The following is an 18,223-nucleotide window of genomic DNA, read 5'->3' as shown; positions in this document are numbered from 1 at the left end:
GGGCCGATTTTTCTGTCGATTTTCAACGTTCTATGGAACAAAACTAATGTCCGAAAGCGTCGGCCCCTTCGCCGGTCATGTGCAGAGGATGTCAGAAAAAGAGTCGGTCAGGAAATGCTGCTCTCTACATGCCCTCATACGGAACACGAAAACCAGGATGACGAGGCCTCACTGCCCCCACCTATCTACAAAGTGCGCTGAGTGATGTCAATGACGGGCATATCTGTGGGATTGCGCGGGATACAAATGGAGTGGTTATACTGGATTGTCACGCTACTAGCATTCATTGTGTCCTTGTGACCGCCCGGATGAGGGATGATTCTACTGTCACGCTCTTTGTTTCTGGTATTCTGAGTTGGCTGAGGGATGATTCTACTGTCACGCTCTTTGATTTCTAGTTTGAGTGCTAGTTTTCATTGTGTCCTTGTGACAACCCCGGTCAGTAGATGAAGTCTCTTGTCGGCTTGTGAGTGCTAGTTTCATTGTGTCCTTGTGACAACCTCGGTCAGTGGATGAAGTCTCTTGTCACGCTTTTGAGTGCTAGTTGAGATCCTGAATCTCAATTCGGGCAATCTGGTTGTACTGCTCTATTTTTGTCTTGAACAATCTTACAGGTGTGTCAATTACTAACATCGCCCAGTGCACCCTGTGGTTAGATGGTGAACGTGAGGCGTTGTCATTCAGGTTTTCGCGTTCTGTGTGAGGGCGTGTAGAGGGCAGCGAATTCCTGGCTGATTCTTTTTCTGGTATTCTCTGCACATGACCGGCGTCGGGCATCCGACGCTTTCGGACATTAGTTTTGTTCCGTACCAGGTTTTTATCTCTGTTCTTTTTTTCATTTCAGGACACCCCAGAAGACGACGACGCCCCCAAGAGGACAGAAGATGACGATACTGAACTCGGCAATCTTGAGAAAGTTAAGTTGATACACATGTAAATTAAAATTAATCAAAGAATTGTTTGACTACAAAATGCCTTTTTTACTCATTTTAGGTAAACTTAATCTGAACAGGCCCACCATGATTAAGAAGATGACGTGGACACCATAGGACGATGAAAAAAGGATGCTCGGCAATCTTAAGAAAGATAAGTTGATACACATGTCAATTACAATTGATCAAAGAATTGTATGACCACAGAAATGTCGTTCATTTACTCATTTCAGCCTAACATGAATCTGGAAAGGCCCAGCATGAGATACATTAGCCATCTAGATCCTACCGACCAGAAGCGACCACCGACTCCAGCTTAAATTAAACTCGACAATAAAACACCAAGAGACCTTTCGAAACTGAACCTGGCCGTCTTGATAAAAAGCTAAGTTGATTTTTCATTTCTGGGTTAGCATCAAGGGCAGGATGCGTATAGCACTGGAGAGAACAGAGAAGCTGGTGAAGTTCTCAATTTTACTATAAAGTGATTGAAGATTGAAGCTCTGTGGCCGGTATATGGTTATTAGTGAGTTGAAATCTAAAACAATCATTGCTCTAATATTACTCGTTAGGTCTCATATGAATATTCTTGGCTGAGTATTGAAGTGTAGAAAGGCCAGTTACCTTATATTCAGCCTCATATTCTATTGTCACTAGTCATAAACAGTGATGTATTAATTATTGTGGTCTTAAGCCGCAATAAATTTCCGATGAATTTCTCCCCTACAAAAAAAGCATGGCAGCCCGTATAATTCAAATTAACGTTTAAATTATAATCAATGCTTGTAAGGATCGTCTGCCTCAAAGGATGTTGTTCTTCTTGACTTATTTCAGCACAATTCTATCCTGGAAATAATGGTCCATGATTGGTAGATGACAACCGTATAATCAAAATTAATTTGTGAATCATAATCAATGCTTATTAGGATGGTCTGCCTCAAAGGGTGATCTGTTTTTTCTTATTTCAGCCAAACTCTATCCTGGAAATAATGGTCTTCGATTGGTAAACAACAACCAGAAGTAGCTAGACGACCACAGATGCAGTTGTGGAGCCAGCAGCAGCGAGTTATCGCCCAACGATGGATTTCTACCAACACTTCAGGAGCAGCAGTAGCGGATCTTATAAACCTTCGAGGAGCAGCATGGACAATAGCGCATCTTAAAAACTCTGATCCAGGAGCAACAGAGACAATAGTGTATCTTACAAACACTGATTCCGGAGGAGCAAAGATATTAGTTCATCTTATAAACACTGAATCGGGAGCAGCTAGTGCATCATATAAACATTTGAGGAGCAGCTAGTGCATCTTATAAACACTTGAAGAGCAGCTAGTGCATCTAATAAACACTAAGGAGCAACAGAGACAATAGTGGACTTAAAGTATAGTAAAGTACTTATCTATCTTTACACATCACACTTATATAAACTGGTCCAGGCGAAAATGTAGTTCACAAAATTTACCAGATTGCAGTCTACTTGTAATGAATTATTAAATGAAATTGAAGTTCTTCTTTTATGGTTCTTTTATGTTCTCAAATACAAATGTGATGATATTTTTCAAAATAAAGTGAATTTTTTCTTGGTTTGTTTCTTTAATTGTTTATCTCTCATTCAAATGCAGGTTTCCCAAATTTTATTCAAAGTGGCCTGAGCTATTCGTACGTTGGGAGATCTCACGGGACTAAGGGCATAGATGTCGTATTTAGTTTCAGTAATTTTTTGTTGCTTCACAAAATCATAGTATGCTACGTTTTCTTTGATTGTGTTTTCGAAAATTATCAATATATATATATTTGGGAATGAACCGGTACCGTATTGATTATACTATCTTAGTGCATGATCGCAAATAATAAAAACCTGCATTTAACACTGAAAGCTGAAAATCGCACCCTCGGAGCACTTTTAAAAAGAATATAACAAAATATCGCATTAACCGTCGTGAAGTGAGCACTGGATTCGGTATCACTCGATTCAAATTTATTATAAATTTTTAGTGGTTTTTAATTTGTATTTTTTGCACTGTTATTGAATAAAAAGATATTTTACGTTAAAATTAAATTGTGAATATACAACATATTTCATCTAATTCGTTTGTAGTTGTTATTGTACGGAAACGGACTCGGCGGCAACGTAGACTGGTTCTCGGTCTCTATGGAGACATTCTAAAATAGGGCCAATTTTCCCGAAATTTCCATCGAAGATAGAGCTATGCAAGAGCTACAGCCCGGTGTTTATAATTTTCGCCCGATGCAAGGGCTCCTTGGGGGTCTAATCGACCCCAAAACCCCAAAATAATAAAAAATTGTTAAAAAAATAAATAAATTCATAAATAAAATACAAAGCGGTCAATGTCTCTGAAACTTTCAGAGAGGATAGACCTAGTCTAGAGCTACAGCCCGGTATATGGTTATTGCCCGGTGCTAGGGCTCCTTGAGGGTCAAATTGACTGGAGAGCTACAGTCCAGTATATAGTTGTTGCCCGGTGCAAGTTATCAATAAAGTCAAAATTGAATTAAATTACATCCTGGCAAGCGAGGAAATATTTGCGGTTACGAAGAGACTCTTTTGTTGAGTATTTTTGTCAACTTGTTTGTATTGTCATTATTATGCCTGAACTATAGTAAATGGTGATAGAAATTAAAGAATGAAAAGAAGAAGTAGCGACTGTTTATCTAGGTTAGCCGCCTTTAATCATATTTTAATGAATCAGTCATTTATCAATCGGTTTTGATGACGATCTTAAAGTTCAAATCAAATTCACTTTATTGACTATCCTTTTTTCAGCGAAGAATCTGCCGCTAAGTTATTCAAGAAAGGTAAGTTTTAATCATTCTTATAATCTCATAAACTAATAATAAGATGGTCTCAAAAGTGATGAGTTATTATTGATATTATTCGAGAGTTTTTTGGTGTCTTAATTTCAGACCCGACCGAAAACTTGGTCTTACTTTGAACCTAAAATTTTCTAAACGAACGAATTCAACATCGGTTCAACACAAACTCAACCGGGACCAGACTCTGATATTTTATGGCTACGTATGATTTGAGTTGCTAGTGCCTCCACTCTGAGAATTAGAAAATAAAAAAAAGAAATTAGCTTTCGACATACATAGTAGAAACAGCAGAAAAATGAAGTTTAACAACAATTATTATAGTAATGATGATAATTATAATAATGATAATAATAGATGGAGATTTAGAAATCCCTATGGGTGCAACAATGAGTGGCCTCGACCACAAAATCGATGGCAACCAAACCGACCAAACTTCCGTCAAAACTTTGCCGATCAAATTCCGCGCTATCCTCAACCGGGATGGAGCCGTAAACAGAGGCGCAATTTTCAACGGAAATTCCGCGATGTTCCTTCGCAATCTTTTATCGATAATACGAACAGCGCCGGGATACAGCAACGCAACAATATCCCGTCGCTTTTCACGCCTAACAACGATCAGAACTTTCCCCGTTCGAGAATACGCCCCCTATTGGCGATGGGACCGTCTTTACCTCCGTTCGGCGGTGAATTTAACGATCGACCGTTTTTCCGACCCGATCGGCAGCGGCAACACAATACAAAACCTTCATCTCACGTCCCGACTAGATTTCCTTCTCTGCCCGCTCAGTTTTTATCGCCCGTTATAAAGAATATGGACGATGTATCTAAAGTTCTAACCGGCAGCTCGCTTATATCTCCAACAAAATTAACAGATAATATCGAGAAAAACTCTCCAGCAGAAGAGAACAATGCAACTTCAGAGCTGAGTACAGTTTGTCAACGACTATCCGTGGATAAACCTAGCGAAGAACCCGAGGCGGAAGAACCCGAATGCGACATTAAAGATGAAGAAAGTAAGGAGAAGAATGATTTACCAGTTACTGAAGATGTTAAAGCCACTGAGAATGATGATGATGATGATGATGACGATGACAACTCGAAGTGTAAGAAATGTCCGAAGCACAATCGTAGACACTCGCGAAGCCATGAACGTAAGAGAAAGAAAGATCGAGGAAACAATAGAGGTCACCACCTGTCTCGGTCTGATGATAATAATAGAGATAATGCAGCTCAATCACAAGAAATTGGTGATAATAATATCTCGCGTGATCTGATCGGTAAACGTGATGATCTCAGTGAATGTAAGCAGCAGCAGCAGCAGCAGCAGCAACAATTGTTCCATTTTAATTATGACAATTTAGTAATTGATGAGAATGTTGACACCGATGTGAAAATGACCGATAAGGATCATAGCGAAACTGTTACTCCTCTAGAAATACCTTCAAACATTTCTGATCCTGTTTTTGAGGATCGTAGTATCGAATGCGCGGTAGAAGAAGAATTAACGGGTCATATTACCGATGATATCATAGCGTATCCCACGGCGACGGTTGATTCAATCGTTTCATCGCAGACTCGTGTGAACTCTACTGATTCCAGTGACTGTATAGAACGCGGTGTTCAACCAGCTCCTCATTCCAGTGACTCAATAGAACGCGGTGTTCAACCAGCTCCTCATTCTAATGACGTTTGTAAAGAGACGAACGACTGCGAAATTTCAACTCGCGACAAAGCGATCGAAATCAGTAACAAGTTGTTGAAGTCGTGGAAATTGAGTCACGTTGATCCGACTGATTTTAAACGACGCGTTTCTGAGGTAGTAAATCATGTCGCGGCTTCTACCTCTACTCGACCAGATAGTCGCGTGGATTCAAGCCCGACCCACGCAGATAGTCGTGTGGATTCAAGCGCGACCCACGCAGATAGTCGCGTGGATTCAAGCGCGACCCACGCAGATAGTCGCGTGGATTCAAGCGCGACACACGCAGATAGTCGCGTGGATTCAAGCACTACTCACCTGGACAGTCACATGGATTCGAGCTTGACTTGCTCGGATAGTTTCCTGGATACAAATCCAACTCTCCCGGATAGTCGTGTGGAATCGAGTGTGGATAGTCGTGTGGAATCGAGTGTGGATAGTCGTGTGGAATCGAGTGTGGATAGTATTGATGATAAAATGAAATACGATCGCGGCGTGTTCGGTTGTTTGGAGGATTCGCTTCAATCACTCGAGATACACGACGTAGAACACACACGTCTGCAGAGTCCGACGCGACCGGTGACGAAAGACGGAACCGCGTCACCTCAAACTAGTCCGCTCAAACTACTCGCCGGTTTAAACAACCTGAAAAAGCTGTTTAAAGATAATCGGGCGCGTGTACCGAATTCACCGAAACCACTCGCGACATCTGAGCTGACTACAAACACATCGTCACGCCCTCTATTATCGGACGTTCGAATCGACAATAAATCACGCAATATCTGGGATGAATTTCGTTTGTCGACTGTTGAAGGTGCGTAGAAACGTTGTGTATTTTGGTAACGGGAAACAATCGGTTTTGTTTGGTGGTGTTCTTACTTACTCGAGGTTTGTGGAGTGTAGTGTTAGAATAATCGACGATACTGTGGTGAACGAGGATGCCACTAGGTGTCGTTAGTTGTATCTCGGTCTTCCGTGTTTCAATATATTCTACATTAAGAGCGCCCCGGTAGTCTAATTATGATAAATACAAGCAAAAAAGACAATCTTGAATGTTTTTGGAGGTTTCGTAGGATAATAACCTAAGAATTCAGCTCGCAATGATTGGAAAAGAAACTAATATTGACTACGTAAGACTGAGTGTTGGTGCTGAGTGTAATGATTTCCTGGCAGCTCTTCACAAGATTTTCACTTAATCAGAAACATCTGTGCGTGTTAATGCATGGTTTCAAATGATATTCATTATTTCGGTGCCATCACAAAAGCTGTGGTTTGGTGCCTGTGCTTTCAGTAGATATCTCAATCCGCACCCAGTTCTACAACTCTACTTTAATTTACTTGACTCACTTATTTAACGGTAATTCGTAGTAAACTTAAAATCATAGATGTAGAACTGGGTTCGAGCCGAATAATTTAATGAGCTAGATGAATTAAATACTAATATATACTTAAGGTAATTGTGACAGTGATTGTAACTGTAGACTGTGCCGCATGCATAAACTAATTCAAATGCACCTACTCATCATCAGCATTCAGAAATAGTTAATGGTAAAAGAATTTCGTAATGATGCATTTAATCGTGAATGCTGATTTTCAGATGGTGCTGATTAGAATTTTTATTAATTCATGATTTACTTTGATAAATATCTAATCATAGCATAATTTTCCCTCATCCCATCACGATTGTAATTGAATTTATTTGTCATTTTCAAATGGATCAATTTAGAATTAGATTTTGTGCACAAATAACTGTTGTCTCCATCTATATGTCATCAATCACTGGCTGTTAACAGGCAGTGGTTAAAAATTACAAAAAAATAGGTTTTGAATGTTATTTATAATTTTCCCGCCTCGACAAATGGTTGATTCCCAATTTATGAGGCTCCTATTAACCTATTTAGGCTACTCTAAACTGAAAGCAGAATATTTAAACCCAAATCTTTTGGTATTGATTTTTGATGTCGTTATTATAAAACAGTGTGCTGATGTCAGCACTTCACGTCGTAAACAATAGATGTCTCCACTGTATGTTGTAACAGCTGTTTTGATTGTGTTGCAGATGTCGAAAATAAAATTGCTGTTTCAGCAGATTCAGATCAATGTAGTGGAGCCGGTGGTGGTGGTGATAGGATTAGCTCATTTGCTGACGGTTAGTTGCTTTAGTTGTTGGTGGTGAGAAGAACATTGAAAAACTAGATACACTTTCTGGATGAAAATTCTCGTGATTTCTCTTTAGAGTTAAATCTCTTGTTTGATAACGATTCCGTTGATTTAATTGCTATTATAGATTTAAATCTATGCGACAATGATGCTCTGTTGGCCTCTGATGACAGCGATGATGATTTGATGGAAGCACCGTCCATTTTAGACAACAATTCATCGTAAGTTTGAATAGTTCTTTTTTCGTTGAAATTTTTGTCGTGGCGTCGATGAAAATCAATTCCTAGATTTATACTTCAATCGTGGGATTTCACTTTATTTTTATCGAATATATCAAAGTATTTTGTAATGTCCTTAAATTTCAGTAGCAGAAAATTATCATTAAGTGAAGAGAATTTGGATTCTTCCTCGCGAAGTCCTGATAAATCATTTGTATGTATATCGTTCATGACAAAAAAAATTTTAAATTTTTGCAATTTAATTTGTGCAATTATATACAACAAACATCAAGTTCCAGTATATGTAATAGATTAAATCATCTTGCTTTCATTATAATGAGTTTCCGCTTAATCTACTTATAAAATCAGGCTGCATTAGTTACTATTTATGTACACGTATTTTTAAGAGTGAAAATTGCTTTATTTTAGGATTTGGACGATAGTAATTCCTATACATGGTCAAACTCAACTAGTTCTAAAACAACTATAACGCTAGAATCATTGCTGGAAAATAAACGTAATCAGGTGAGTTGAAATTCGATGCAACATAAACTTTGTCATAAATTAGGCTTTGAATAAATGCATCGGTAGTATTCGTACTGCTATAGCCGCGTTCATACTACTGTTATTAAGAACATTCGAAATTCAGACGGTTCCTATTCAGAATAGACTAGGCATTCATTCTAGAAAAAATTGTTCTAATTCGGTCTGTTCTATTTTTGAATGGATCCAAACCGACCTATTTAGACGAACCATTTCTGTGGGTCTAAATAGACACAATTTGCTTTAATTGCCCGTGTTTCGCAGCAGTGTTGTGTCTAGCTGGACCAGTGATAACAGTTGATTCAAGAATCTGTGTGAATGCACTGATTTGGTGCATGAACGTTCTGAATTGTCCTAGATTGGATGCTATTGCTAGCGATAGCATGAATTGTAGTTTACGATGTAAAGATAGTAATTGTTGGACGCATGATATGCAGTTTATATCGAGTGTTTTGAATGAGTAATACAGTCGTAAAGAAGATTCATGAATTACATGTTGATATTTTAGGTAAAGAAAGAAAATCTGTACGGCCCGATGGAAGCTAATTTAAAAAGTGATTTGGCGAAAGGTGGCATTAGAAACATGACATTCGATGAAGAAAGCAGTAAGTGTTCAATCTCGTTTCAAACAATCGCAATATTTCCATCCAATGCTTCCCTCAAACAAATATATATCAAGCCTTATCAGCATGATTGATGGTTTAGTATAAAAAATCTATTCAACCCTGGAATTTCAGATGTTTAAATTTGAATATGATAGATCTGAACTTTTTATATTCGAACATGACATGTGTTTATATTCTCTATTTTACCAACATGGATTAAAGTTTGGAATCAAATTACCACACCTCACAACTGACGTTTTGTACGCCGTTGTCACACATGTCCAAACAGTGCAGTAAATACTTTCATTTTATACCGAATTTTCAAATAACGAATTTGATTTGTTCTCTTATTAAGATGAGCTACCAGCTGGAGAGGAATACCTTACTGCGCTTCAGAAGGTTCGTATATTCGATTTGTTAAATCCGTTCAGTGCTGACAGTTTCATACCCTTAAGCGCTGGTGATAATTTGACAATTTTTGGAATATTCCAACCCAGTACGTTATATAATGGGCATATTGCGCTATATTGTATCTTCCCCTCAGTGCGGTGTAGTGTAAGGTATTGATGTTTGATATGTTTGCCTGATGCTCTCATCTATCTATGAGATTTTAATTAATTAGTAATTATATGCATACTCCGCGCTGCTGGGCAGGCGCAATAACGATGGGTGCACTGCAGGGAACTGAAAGAATAAAAAAGATTGCAGATTTCCTGAATGCGATCTATTGATTTTCTCTACGCCGGTATTTGTTTCGATCTACGCCGATATTTGTTTCACTCTACGCCGATATTCGTTTCACTCTACGCCGATATTCGTTTCGTTTATTCAGCTGCAAATGAACGCTAGCACAATCACTACACAACATCCCGGAGAAGTGATCTTCATACCGAACAATTATCAACAGGTGTTCGATGTAAAATCATTGACGTTAGACAGTTGTGGTTTTACCAAATCACCGACTTCATCTCTCGATAAATGTCTGGCCAAGTTAGACTATTGTAAGTCTCATCTGCTCGAGTTGTAAATCCATAATTATTCAAACTTTCTTCAAAAATCTTATTGTGTTTTTTTAATGTAATTGCAGCGATGCTCGCTCAGTATTTAGACGGGGATTTTATTCTATTATGTATTCATCAGTTGTCGACTCCAAACGCATTTCTAAACTGGTTATTTCAGACAGGTAAGAGTCGGTTCACAGTGATCAACGCTACTAAACTGATGATAGAGAGGATTTAGATTAGATTTTAATTTGTTTTCGAATTTTATATTCAAACATATATTCTACGTATGAGAGACTGTTGTGAATATATTGTGAGTGTTGTTGTCGTGTGTCTTATGAAAACTTGGTTCGGGTTAGGGCCTTTTTCTGTTCCCTCATCTCCTTTTTCTGTTTTGTCTAATGCGAAATAGATTTACTTTGTGATATTTTGATATTTTGTAGATCACCCGTGAAATATTTAGATCATTTAAACAACGCTGCTACTGTAATAATAGATAGGATTTTAATTTGTATTTGAATTTATATTCAAACATATATTTTACGTATGAGAGACTGAGTTGTGAGTGTTGCGTTATTGTCATATGGCTGTGAAAACTTGGTTTGGGTTAAGAGCCTTTTTCTGTTCCCTCCTCTCCTATTTCTGTTTTGTATAATATGAAATAGATCCACTTTGTGATATATTGATATTTTGTAGATCACCCGTGAAATATTTATTGAAAATTTAGGAATTTTGAATTCATGTGTACCCCCCGGTAAATGTGGGAACAATGTTATGGATTTGATATTAAGGATTTATTTGCTTATCCCGCATTAAAGTACGAGGGCTTTAACTGCAAACTAATGGAAAATAGATTCTTTAATGGAGGCAGGTGTCGAGTCGATCTAATGATTCTATGTGTTTTATACATTACAGTATCTATACATGAAGATTATAATGTTATTAGAGCTGGATTTCACATTCTTTATCGCGTTTTAATGGACGATAAATGTAAAGACTGGGCTCCACCAATCAAACATATTGCTGAAATATTTATCAATTACGGTATGTACCCAATAGCAGTTGACTGCCATCTGGTGAATGTTAGTCAAATTATGTTTTCCATTAGACCAGTTAGTACAACTATGATGAGCAATTATTAAGTTAAAAAAAGATCTGAAAGCCAGTAAACATGGTTCAAAGTTTTAACATATTTGAAATGAACTAATTTTAACCCTTTAATTCTAAGTCACATAACTGAGACCCATGGAACTGAATTCCAAGAATTTGGTGGAATTTGAACTTTCTGAATTTTAATGATAGTATTTCTTTATTTCAACATAAGCTTTTTTTGTTTCAGGTGCTTCCAAGGAAAGTCTTGGTTTAGAAGTGGAGGTGTTGGATAATTTAGGTTTAACCGAATTACGTGTGCAGTAAGTTTGAATCTGATAAATCAATGTACACTTAAAACCCTATTCAACTCATAACTTCATTCATTCATTCATTCATTCTTAGATCTGACAATCAGGATATCGATTCAGAAGAGATAAATGATTTTGGAATGGAGAATTTGATATCAGTCATACAGATTATTGCTTATTCTGTACAAAAGAGGTTAGTAAACCATTTCAGGGTTCAGATGCATGTGGAAATTTGTGATTAGATTTTTACAAATGGATGTCTGCTTATTGCCTTCATAAGAATCTGAATATCATGGACATATATGAAAAATTCAAGAAAAATATTTCGATACCCTTTGAATGCCATATACTGCGGGTTTAGGAATTTATGCCTGTGCTAAACATGAAGAAATTTTATCAAAATCTCTCCAGATTGTGATCACTTACCACTTTTACGATTGTTCGAAAATTGTATTTTGTTTGTGAAAAAGCCAGTTCTAAGGATGTGAAATTACCAGATTGAGTTCAATTTAACCCCCAGCCCTGTTAATTTTATGGTTTTCGTGTTAACTTGATGATATTGTATTTATCTATATTGTTTTCACTGTATTATTCTAGGTCTCATCTGTACAGCAGCGATGAATTAATATCCCTTCTACTCATTATCTGTAAAGTGGCCATCGATGAAACTCTCACTCAGTAAGTTTTACTGTACATCTTGTCTTCATTTAAATTTTACAGCAGATTCTGCCATTCTTAAAGTTTATCTTATCTCCATTTTCAGCGATGTGTTAAAATATGATTTTCAAGTGTGTTTATCTATGATTATTGATGCATTTAAACCTGAAACGTGGAGTGAAAATGTAAGAATCTTTATTAATAATTTACGGAACTGTTATTATGGATTTTTAGATCGTCGATTAATGTTGTTTTCTGTTCTTTTTAATTCAGTTTGTAGTTTTGGTTAATAAACTGTCGACTCTGTGCGAACATCATCACAATCAAGTGCATATAATTCGACTGATGCCACACGGAAAGAGAGGATATAAACTACAACGATCGGTAGCTTACTGTACGTTGATTAACAGAATGTTAAATATTAGAAACCCATCTGAAGGAGTTGATGTTAAGGTTAGTGATCATTATAGCTCAAGCATTTTTGATCCGGATTTAATTTGGCCTGGGCCTAATCTGGCACGGACAATCACACTGGTGCTAAATGTTTCCATGCCTGTTTGATCTATCTTCTTAGCACGGTTCAAATGATTGCGTGTGAATGGTTCTGTTGAGATACTAACTCAGTAAAAAGTGAATGATTTATGTGTAAACACACTTTCTGATTAAGCATGGGGCGGGATCTGGTCAGTATTGTCTCTGTATAAGCATGGATTACATGTTAGAAATCTAATGTTATGTTTGATATTGTTTGTTCAGGTATCACGGCTTCATGCACTACTGGCTAATCTGAAAGATCAATTCGATGGTGATTACTATAGACTTTACAGTATGGTTCAGATCGTTGATTTAAGTGTTGGCAATGAAACGTTACCACCACATGAAAAGGTTTGTGTTAAGAATATTTAGATCAGATATTCCAGAATTTGATCGATCGTAACAATGAGTTACCCAAACCAGTAAAGATTTGCATACCGAAAGCAAGTACAATGAATTTAAAATTCGATTTTGACTGTTCCCACAATGCTCTTGAATTAAAATAAGTATTTCTTGTTTATTTGGATAGACTGTAGTAGGTGATAAGCTTTAAGTGATAAGTCATAATCAGATATTCGAGTGAAATATGAATGTATATAAGCACAGTCCAGTTATACGTAGACTGATGTATAAGAGACCAAAATAAACCAGCCACATGAAGATTGGACCATAAAAATGTGTTACACTGATGTTTCAGATTGATAACTACTATCACTTCTATTCATCTTCACAAACATAGATCAATCTTTTTAGATAAATCAGTGAAGATGGACGGTAGTGATAGTTATGTATCTGAAATGTCAGTGTGGATTAAGTTCAGTATTCGATACTAACACAATTCATGGTTAATTTATGCAGGAGTCGTTGTATATATTAACTGATATAATGCGAGCGTTGATGAGTGAATTAAGAGATAATGTACACATGATCGACTGTACAAAAGTGAAAGATCTCGTTGTACGAATTATCAGTAAATGGACGTTCATGCATCAAGCGATGGCTAACGTCGGCAAAAAGGTAAAAACACCTCAAATACAAACCTCTCTGATTTCAAACAAGTTGAGTTTATTTCATAACCAAAATGAATATTTGTAACATTTTGGTTTCGATGTACTAAATCTAACTCACCAGGATCTCACAGATCTGTAAGAACCTTGTTTGTTACATGTATAAAGAAACGTATTCCTGATTCAATTTTTCCATCACAAAAAGAACTTATTTTGTCCTGTACTAAGTTTAATGTTTGATGAGTTGGATAATTTCATTATCACAAATATGTTTGTTTCTTGCAGAGAACGCTATTTGATCATTTTGTGACACCATCATCAACAGCAGCTGCAGCAGCAGCTACTGCAGCTGGGAATAATACTTCTAGTCACGCGGTTATAACTGTATCCAATAAACCTACTGATCCGTTAAATGATAACGATGATGATATCGACGATGATGATATGATGATGATGAACGAGGAACCGTGCGATTCACAACAGAATCAATCGCAATCATCTCAATTACCGGATGTCGATGTTTCTGCCGACTAGAAATCAGTTATCAAATCTTCCAAGTCAACGCGCACAGGGAGCATTCACATAGTGTGCACACAGCCTATAACTAGGAAGTACCGGGGGTAGGGTTAAAGTGTTGTGGTACATGAACTGCAATTTTATTGTGTATCAGACAGTTTTAGGATATGCCTCGTCCACAAACTGTTTATTTAAGGACACCCCTAAGAGAAAAGAACGTACAATGTGAATGCTTCCTCCAGAGAAACAAAACAAAACTGCTTGAATATTTTGGGGTATAGGTAGCGCTCGGCTCCTCTATTCATTTCCCTTGTATTTATGTCTCATTATTTGCATTCATTATCGCTTTGTGCTAAGAAATATTATGGCATTTATTATTGTTATATAGTGTGTAAATATATTGTAAATAAATTCGAGTTTTATAATGAACCAATCAAGTCTTTGTTCAAACATCGATTGGAAAAAGCCCGAGCAGTGGACGACGACTTGGAAGGAGGTGTCTTCAGATTTTTGTCGGTGCGCGGAAACTCACGGATCCAGAGGTCTTGAACTTTCTTTTGAGTTGCCCTTTCCTGAACTCTTATCCTTTTACTGCTCTATCATACTTCATCATCTTCTCTCCCAACGATTGGTAGGATGTGGAATAGTATACTACTTGGAAATGCTGTAAAATACATTTCACAAATCCACCTACACATTTTCACACATGACGCCTTGCTCCCTGAAATGTGTCCTGGGATCAGCCCATGCAGGTATGGGAAGCCGAATTCTCTAGCAAAAACTGTACAACAGAGATGCATTTCGGTAATAAAATTTTAAGCAATATTTATTCGCGTATATCAATGAAAATGCACTTCACAATGTAGCACACGCAATACATGCATCAATATGAATTCCATCGGGTAGATCTCAAATTAGTTAGTTTTCACCTTCTAAAGTTGACTTCAGTTCTCCAGATGATTTCAATTCCTGTAATATGAAATAAAACGAGGTATGAATGATGAATATCAAAATTATGATTGGGAAAATAGAATATCTAAACGTACCTTGATAATATCTAAACCACCTATTAATTCTCCGTTAACGTATAATTGAGGGTAAGTCGGCCAGTCTGAATACGTCTTTAATCCTTGTCTGACTTGATTATCAGTTAGAATATCAAAGGTTTCATATTTCACCCTGAAATCAAACAAAGTGTACTATAAATACACGAGTCAAATTCAAAATAAATCCATGTGAAACCTGTGAATGCCTGTGGTGCTACGTGGTCCATGACATAGGCCGACAGTATCTTCCGATAATACCACAACTTCAAAAGTCTAATCTTTTCAATGATATCAATGGTCTCAGAGACATCAATTTAGACATGTCTAGATAATACTTCTATAAGCAGCAGAGCGTATCATAAGTAGTTGGCAGAATGAGTAATTTGAACAATGAACAATCAGCCAAATTGGAGAGGTATTGATTGATGTATGTATTTAGAAATGATAGAAAAGTTATGTGACTGGCTATCAATGGCATTGATCAAGGGGTGTTCACTGAGGGATGTAATACTGTATATGTGATACTAGTGGTAAAACTACTCACCCAGTTTCATTCATTATTTCTATCACAGTCCGACTAAATCCACAACGCGGTGTCTCCGGATTTCCTTTCATAAACAACATCACTTTAGCTTTATTGATCAATTCTTTTAACCTGAAAAGCGAAAGATTTTTAGGATTAAACTTAATGAGATAGAAATGATGACGGATAGAAGATCAAGTATCAATCATCACCTGTCATTAAGACTTCCTAAAGTAGATTTAAATTCTCCACTAGACACCAACTCTTTGATTATATCGAGACCTCCGATCAACTCAGAATCTACGTATAATTGAGGATACGTCGGCCAATCAGAATACTTCTTCAATCCTACAATTAACAAGTTTTCATTAAACATCAGAAATTCTGACTGAATTCTTGGTTATAACCCACAGGGGCGGGTGTTTAAATACTGGATGATCTAAGCTACTATTCACCCCCAAATTTCAACTACCAGCCCCAACTAATGACTAAGTAGTTAAAGCAGTTACAGTAGTTATACCAGTTAGTAATATGAATGAGGATTAGATATTCTACCTTCTCTAACTTCATTATCCTGTAAAATATCAAAGTGTCCATATTTAGCTTCGTGGTCAGCAAGAATCTGTACCAGTTGTCGACTGAAACCTAAAAATTACACAAAAATCTTACGAAAAAGATAAATTAACTCAACACAGAAAGATGAAAAACTGAAAACTAACCGCATCTCGGTTCCGCAGGAGAACCTTTCATGAATACCATAACTGGATGTGACGCAATCAACTTCTTTATTCTTTCATTCAAATCCTTTAGTAAGAAAAACATATGAAAAGACATGAAAATATACATAAAATCCAGAGTTGAAAGAATACAGGGTTCTTACATATCAGGGAATCCAAAATTGCCTGATAAGAATTACAGCAATTTTCAGAAGGAAACTGTTTCAGGAACAGCAATTTAGATTTTCAATAGCATCAAAACACCAGCAGGAACAGTGAGGTATTTTCAGGGACTGTCCCTGACAATCAGGAACAGTTGGCAGCTTGCTCTGCCAGCAAGGATAAATGAGTCCAGAATCCTCTGATCCGTGAGAACCCTGAAAATCTATATAAATTTTGTCAAGAGAAATATCGAACCTGTTTAGGTGGCTGCTGTACTGGAGTTGTGGCAACACCGACATTTATTGAAGCGAGTTTCTTGACTTTCTCTGTGAATTGTGGAGCATTTGCTCCGTCTAAACGACCCTCAACTTCTCCATTCTACAAACAGAAACAAAAAACCTAACTAATTTACTGTAAATATTTTTCAAAAATTAGGCCCTGTTTTCATAAAATTGGTATTTAAGTTACCCATAGTCCTCGAACTGGGTATCAGCTACCATAGTTACGATGAGAAACCATGGTAATAACTTGAGAAATTCCAAAATGTTTCCAGGGATTATTTCGCCCCCAAATCTATGAAACATTTTGTTTTTTGATTTATTATGTATGAATTGTTTTCACTGAAAGATGAACGAACCTTGATGAATATGAAAGTAGGAACCGCTTCAACGGAAAACCGTTCAGAAATCTCAGGAATTGATTCAGCATCAACCTTTAAATAAACATAAACATATATAGAAAAACCCAATGTCATAGTTACAAATAAGGAGGTGTGTCATTAAAACCAGGATGAAAAATCCAATTATAATTAATTTTCAACTGGCATTTATCTTTTCTATTGTGGATTTAAGACTTGACAATAAAAAGGAAACCTTTCTGAAACTATCCTAGTTGGGCTTCAATTCTACTCTCACTCAGATAGTTGCAGTCAGTCAATCCAATAATGCGTGTTGTTTGGAGGATATTTACCTTAACAAATTTGACATTGATGTATTGTGTATCTTTCGCCAATTCTTGCATCACTTCGTTCATTTGAGTGCATTGTGTCGCAAATGATGCTTGGAAATGAACCACTATAAGATTCCTACAATCGAACAATCGCTTAAGTTTGTGAGGAGGTAAGCCTTTTTATTGATTTAATTGAATTGACTCAAAGGACTGTTGTCTCTTGTCTAATTTCAAGCTTTAACCTCATTATGATTAAAATGACAACTGACCCGATTAAAATCTAATAACTAGGTGATCACATTAATGGTGTGTAATTATACTCACTTTCCCGAATCTACGAGTAATTTATCAAAAGACTTTTGATCAGCGATATCCATAATTGCAGCCGCCATATTGAGGTTAGACAGGTTGCCGGCCGCGACCTGCAGGTGGCGCAGAATTCGACAGGCAACCAGTCTTTGAGCCTATTTTATTGAGCCTCACACCTCCCGCGCTCGGTGTAAATCACGTGGTGCGGGTTTGTAGAGTCTGGAGATTTACAAAATACCAATGAAATGCGCCCATTGCAAATCACAGTTACGAAACGATCAAGAGAATAATTTTTTCTATTCATATTTTTCATAAAAAAGAAGGCAAATATTTTCTATATATTTCTATATGTTTATTTCTAACGAAGAACTTTATCATAAAGGTTTTGAAAAATCATAAATAAAGAGGATAT

The 18,223-nt window shown here is 36.9% G+C and overlaps 3 protein-coding genes across 4 annotated transcripts; 2 read left to right on the top strand and 1 right to left on the bottom strand.

Annotated features, from left to right (window-relative positions):
• Window positions 1–3,526: 3,526 nt before the first annotated feature.
• Window positions 3,527–5,693, top strand: LOC141900858 (uncharacterized). The gene is made up of 4 exons (XM_074787905.1): window positions 3,527–3,609; window positions 3,718–3,749; window positions 3,858–5,583; window positions 5,676–5,693. The coding sequence occupies exons 3-4, from the start codon at window positions 4,063–4,065 to the stop codon at window positions 5,691–5,693; spliced, it is 1,539 nt and encodes a 512-aa protein (XP_074644006.1). The 5' UTR covers window positions 3,527–3,609; window positions 3,718–3,749; window positions 3,858–4,062.
• LOC141900307 (SMC5-SMC6 complex localization factor protein 2-like) lies at window positions 5,656–14,531 on the top strand. 2 transcript variants are annotated; one of them, XM_074787137.1, is made up of 18 exons: window positions 5,656–6,280; window positions 7,526–7,615; window positions 7,754–7,847; window positions 7,995–8,058; window positions 8,274–8,369; window positions 8,896–8,992; window positions 9,348–9,391; window positions 9,825–9,993; window positions 10,080–10,175; window positions 10,909–11,037; window positions 11,333–11,405; window positions 11,488–11,586; window positions 11,991–12,071; window positions 12,157–12,235; window positions 12,324–12,503; window positions 12,807–12,935; window positions 13,443–13,601; window positions 13,877–14,531. In XM_074787137.1, exons 1-18 carry the CDS (start codon window positions 5,797–5,799, stop codon window positions 14,123–14,125), a joined length of 2,412 nt encoding a protein of 803 aa, XP_074643238.1. In that variant the 5' UTR covers window positions 5,656–5,796; the 3' UTR covers window positions 14,126–14,531. The 2 variants fall into 2 exon arrangements, with proteins under 2 accessions (XP_074643238.1, XP_074643237.1); XM_074787136.1 differs by having other exon boundaries at window positions 7,992–8,058.
• A 381-nt stretch (window positions 14,532–14,912) lies between these two features.
• On the bottom strand, window positions 14,913–17,907 carry LOC141898376 (glutaredoxin 3-like). Its single transcript, XM_074784232.1, has 10 exons — window positions 17,827–17,907; window positions 17,524–17,638; window positions 17,192–17,266; window positions 16,810–16,932; window positions 16,396–16,480; window positions 16,232–16,321; window positions 15,889–16,024; window positions 15,698–15,808; window positions 15,154–15,286; window positions 14,913–15,076 (listed from the first exon to the last, which is right to left on the bottom strand). The coding sequence occupies exons 1-10, from the start codon at window positions 17,892–17,894 to the stop codon at window positions 15,026–15,028; spliced, it is 987 nt and encodes a 328-aa protein (XP_074640333.1). The 5' UTR covers window positions 17,895–17,907; the 3' UTR covers window positions 14,913–15,025.
• Window positions 17,908–18,223: the final 316 nt, after the last annotated feature.

The sequence above is a fragment of the Tubulanus polymorphus genome, chromosome 2 (genome assembly GCF_964204645.1).
Source record: "Tubulanus polymorphus chromosome 2, tnTubPoly1.2, whole genome shotgun sequence".
NCBI lineage: Eukaryota > Metazoa > Nemertea > Palaeonemertea > Tubulaniformes > Tubulanidae > Tubulanus > Tubulanus polymorphus.
This window is presented reverse-complemented; position numbering and strand designations above follow the sequence as displayed.

What these genes read in the sequence shown, in the direction of transcription:
- LOC141898376 (XM_074784232.1), bottom strand. Translation starts at nt 17,894, where the DNA reads ATGGCGGCTGCAATTATGGATATCGCTGATCAAAAGTCTTTTGATAAA. An exon ending in TACAGCAGCCACCTAAACAG is followed by an intron (nt 16,481 to 16,809) that starts GTTCGATATTTC and finishes TTCTTACTAAAG; the next exon opens with GATTTGAATGAAAGAATAAA. An exon ending in TTAGGAAGTCTTAATGACAG is followed by an intron (nt 15,809 to 15,888) that starts GTGATGATTGAT and finishes TTCGCTTTTCAG; the next exon opens with GTTAAAAGAATTGATCAATA.
- LOC141900307 (XM_074787136.1), top strand. Translation starts at nt 5,797, where the DNA reads ATGGATTCGAGCTTGACTTGCTCGGATAGTTTCCTGGATACAAATCCA. An exon ending in TTAACCGAATTACGTGTGCA is followed by an intron (nt 11,406 to 11,487) that starts GTAAGTTTGAAT and finishes ATTCATTCTTAG; the next exon opens with ATCTGACAATCAGGATATCG. An exon ending in GCTTATTCTGTACAAAAGAG is followed by an intron (nt 11,587 to 11,990) that starts GTTAGTAAACCA and finishes GTATTATTCTAG; the next exon opens with GTCTCATCTGTACAGCAGCG.
- LOC141900858 (XM_074787905.1), top strand. Translation starts at nt 4,063, where the DNA reads ATGAAGTTTAACAACAATTATTATAGTAATGATGATAATTATAATAAT.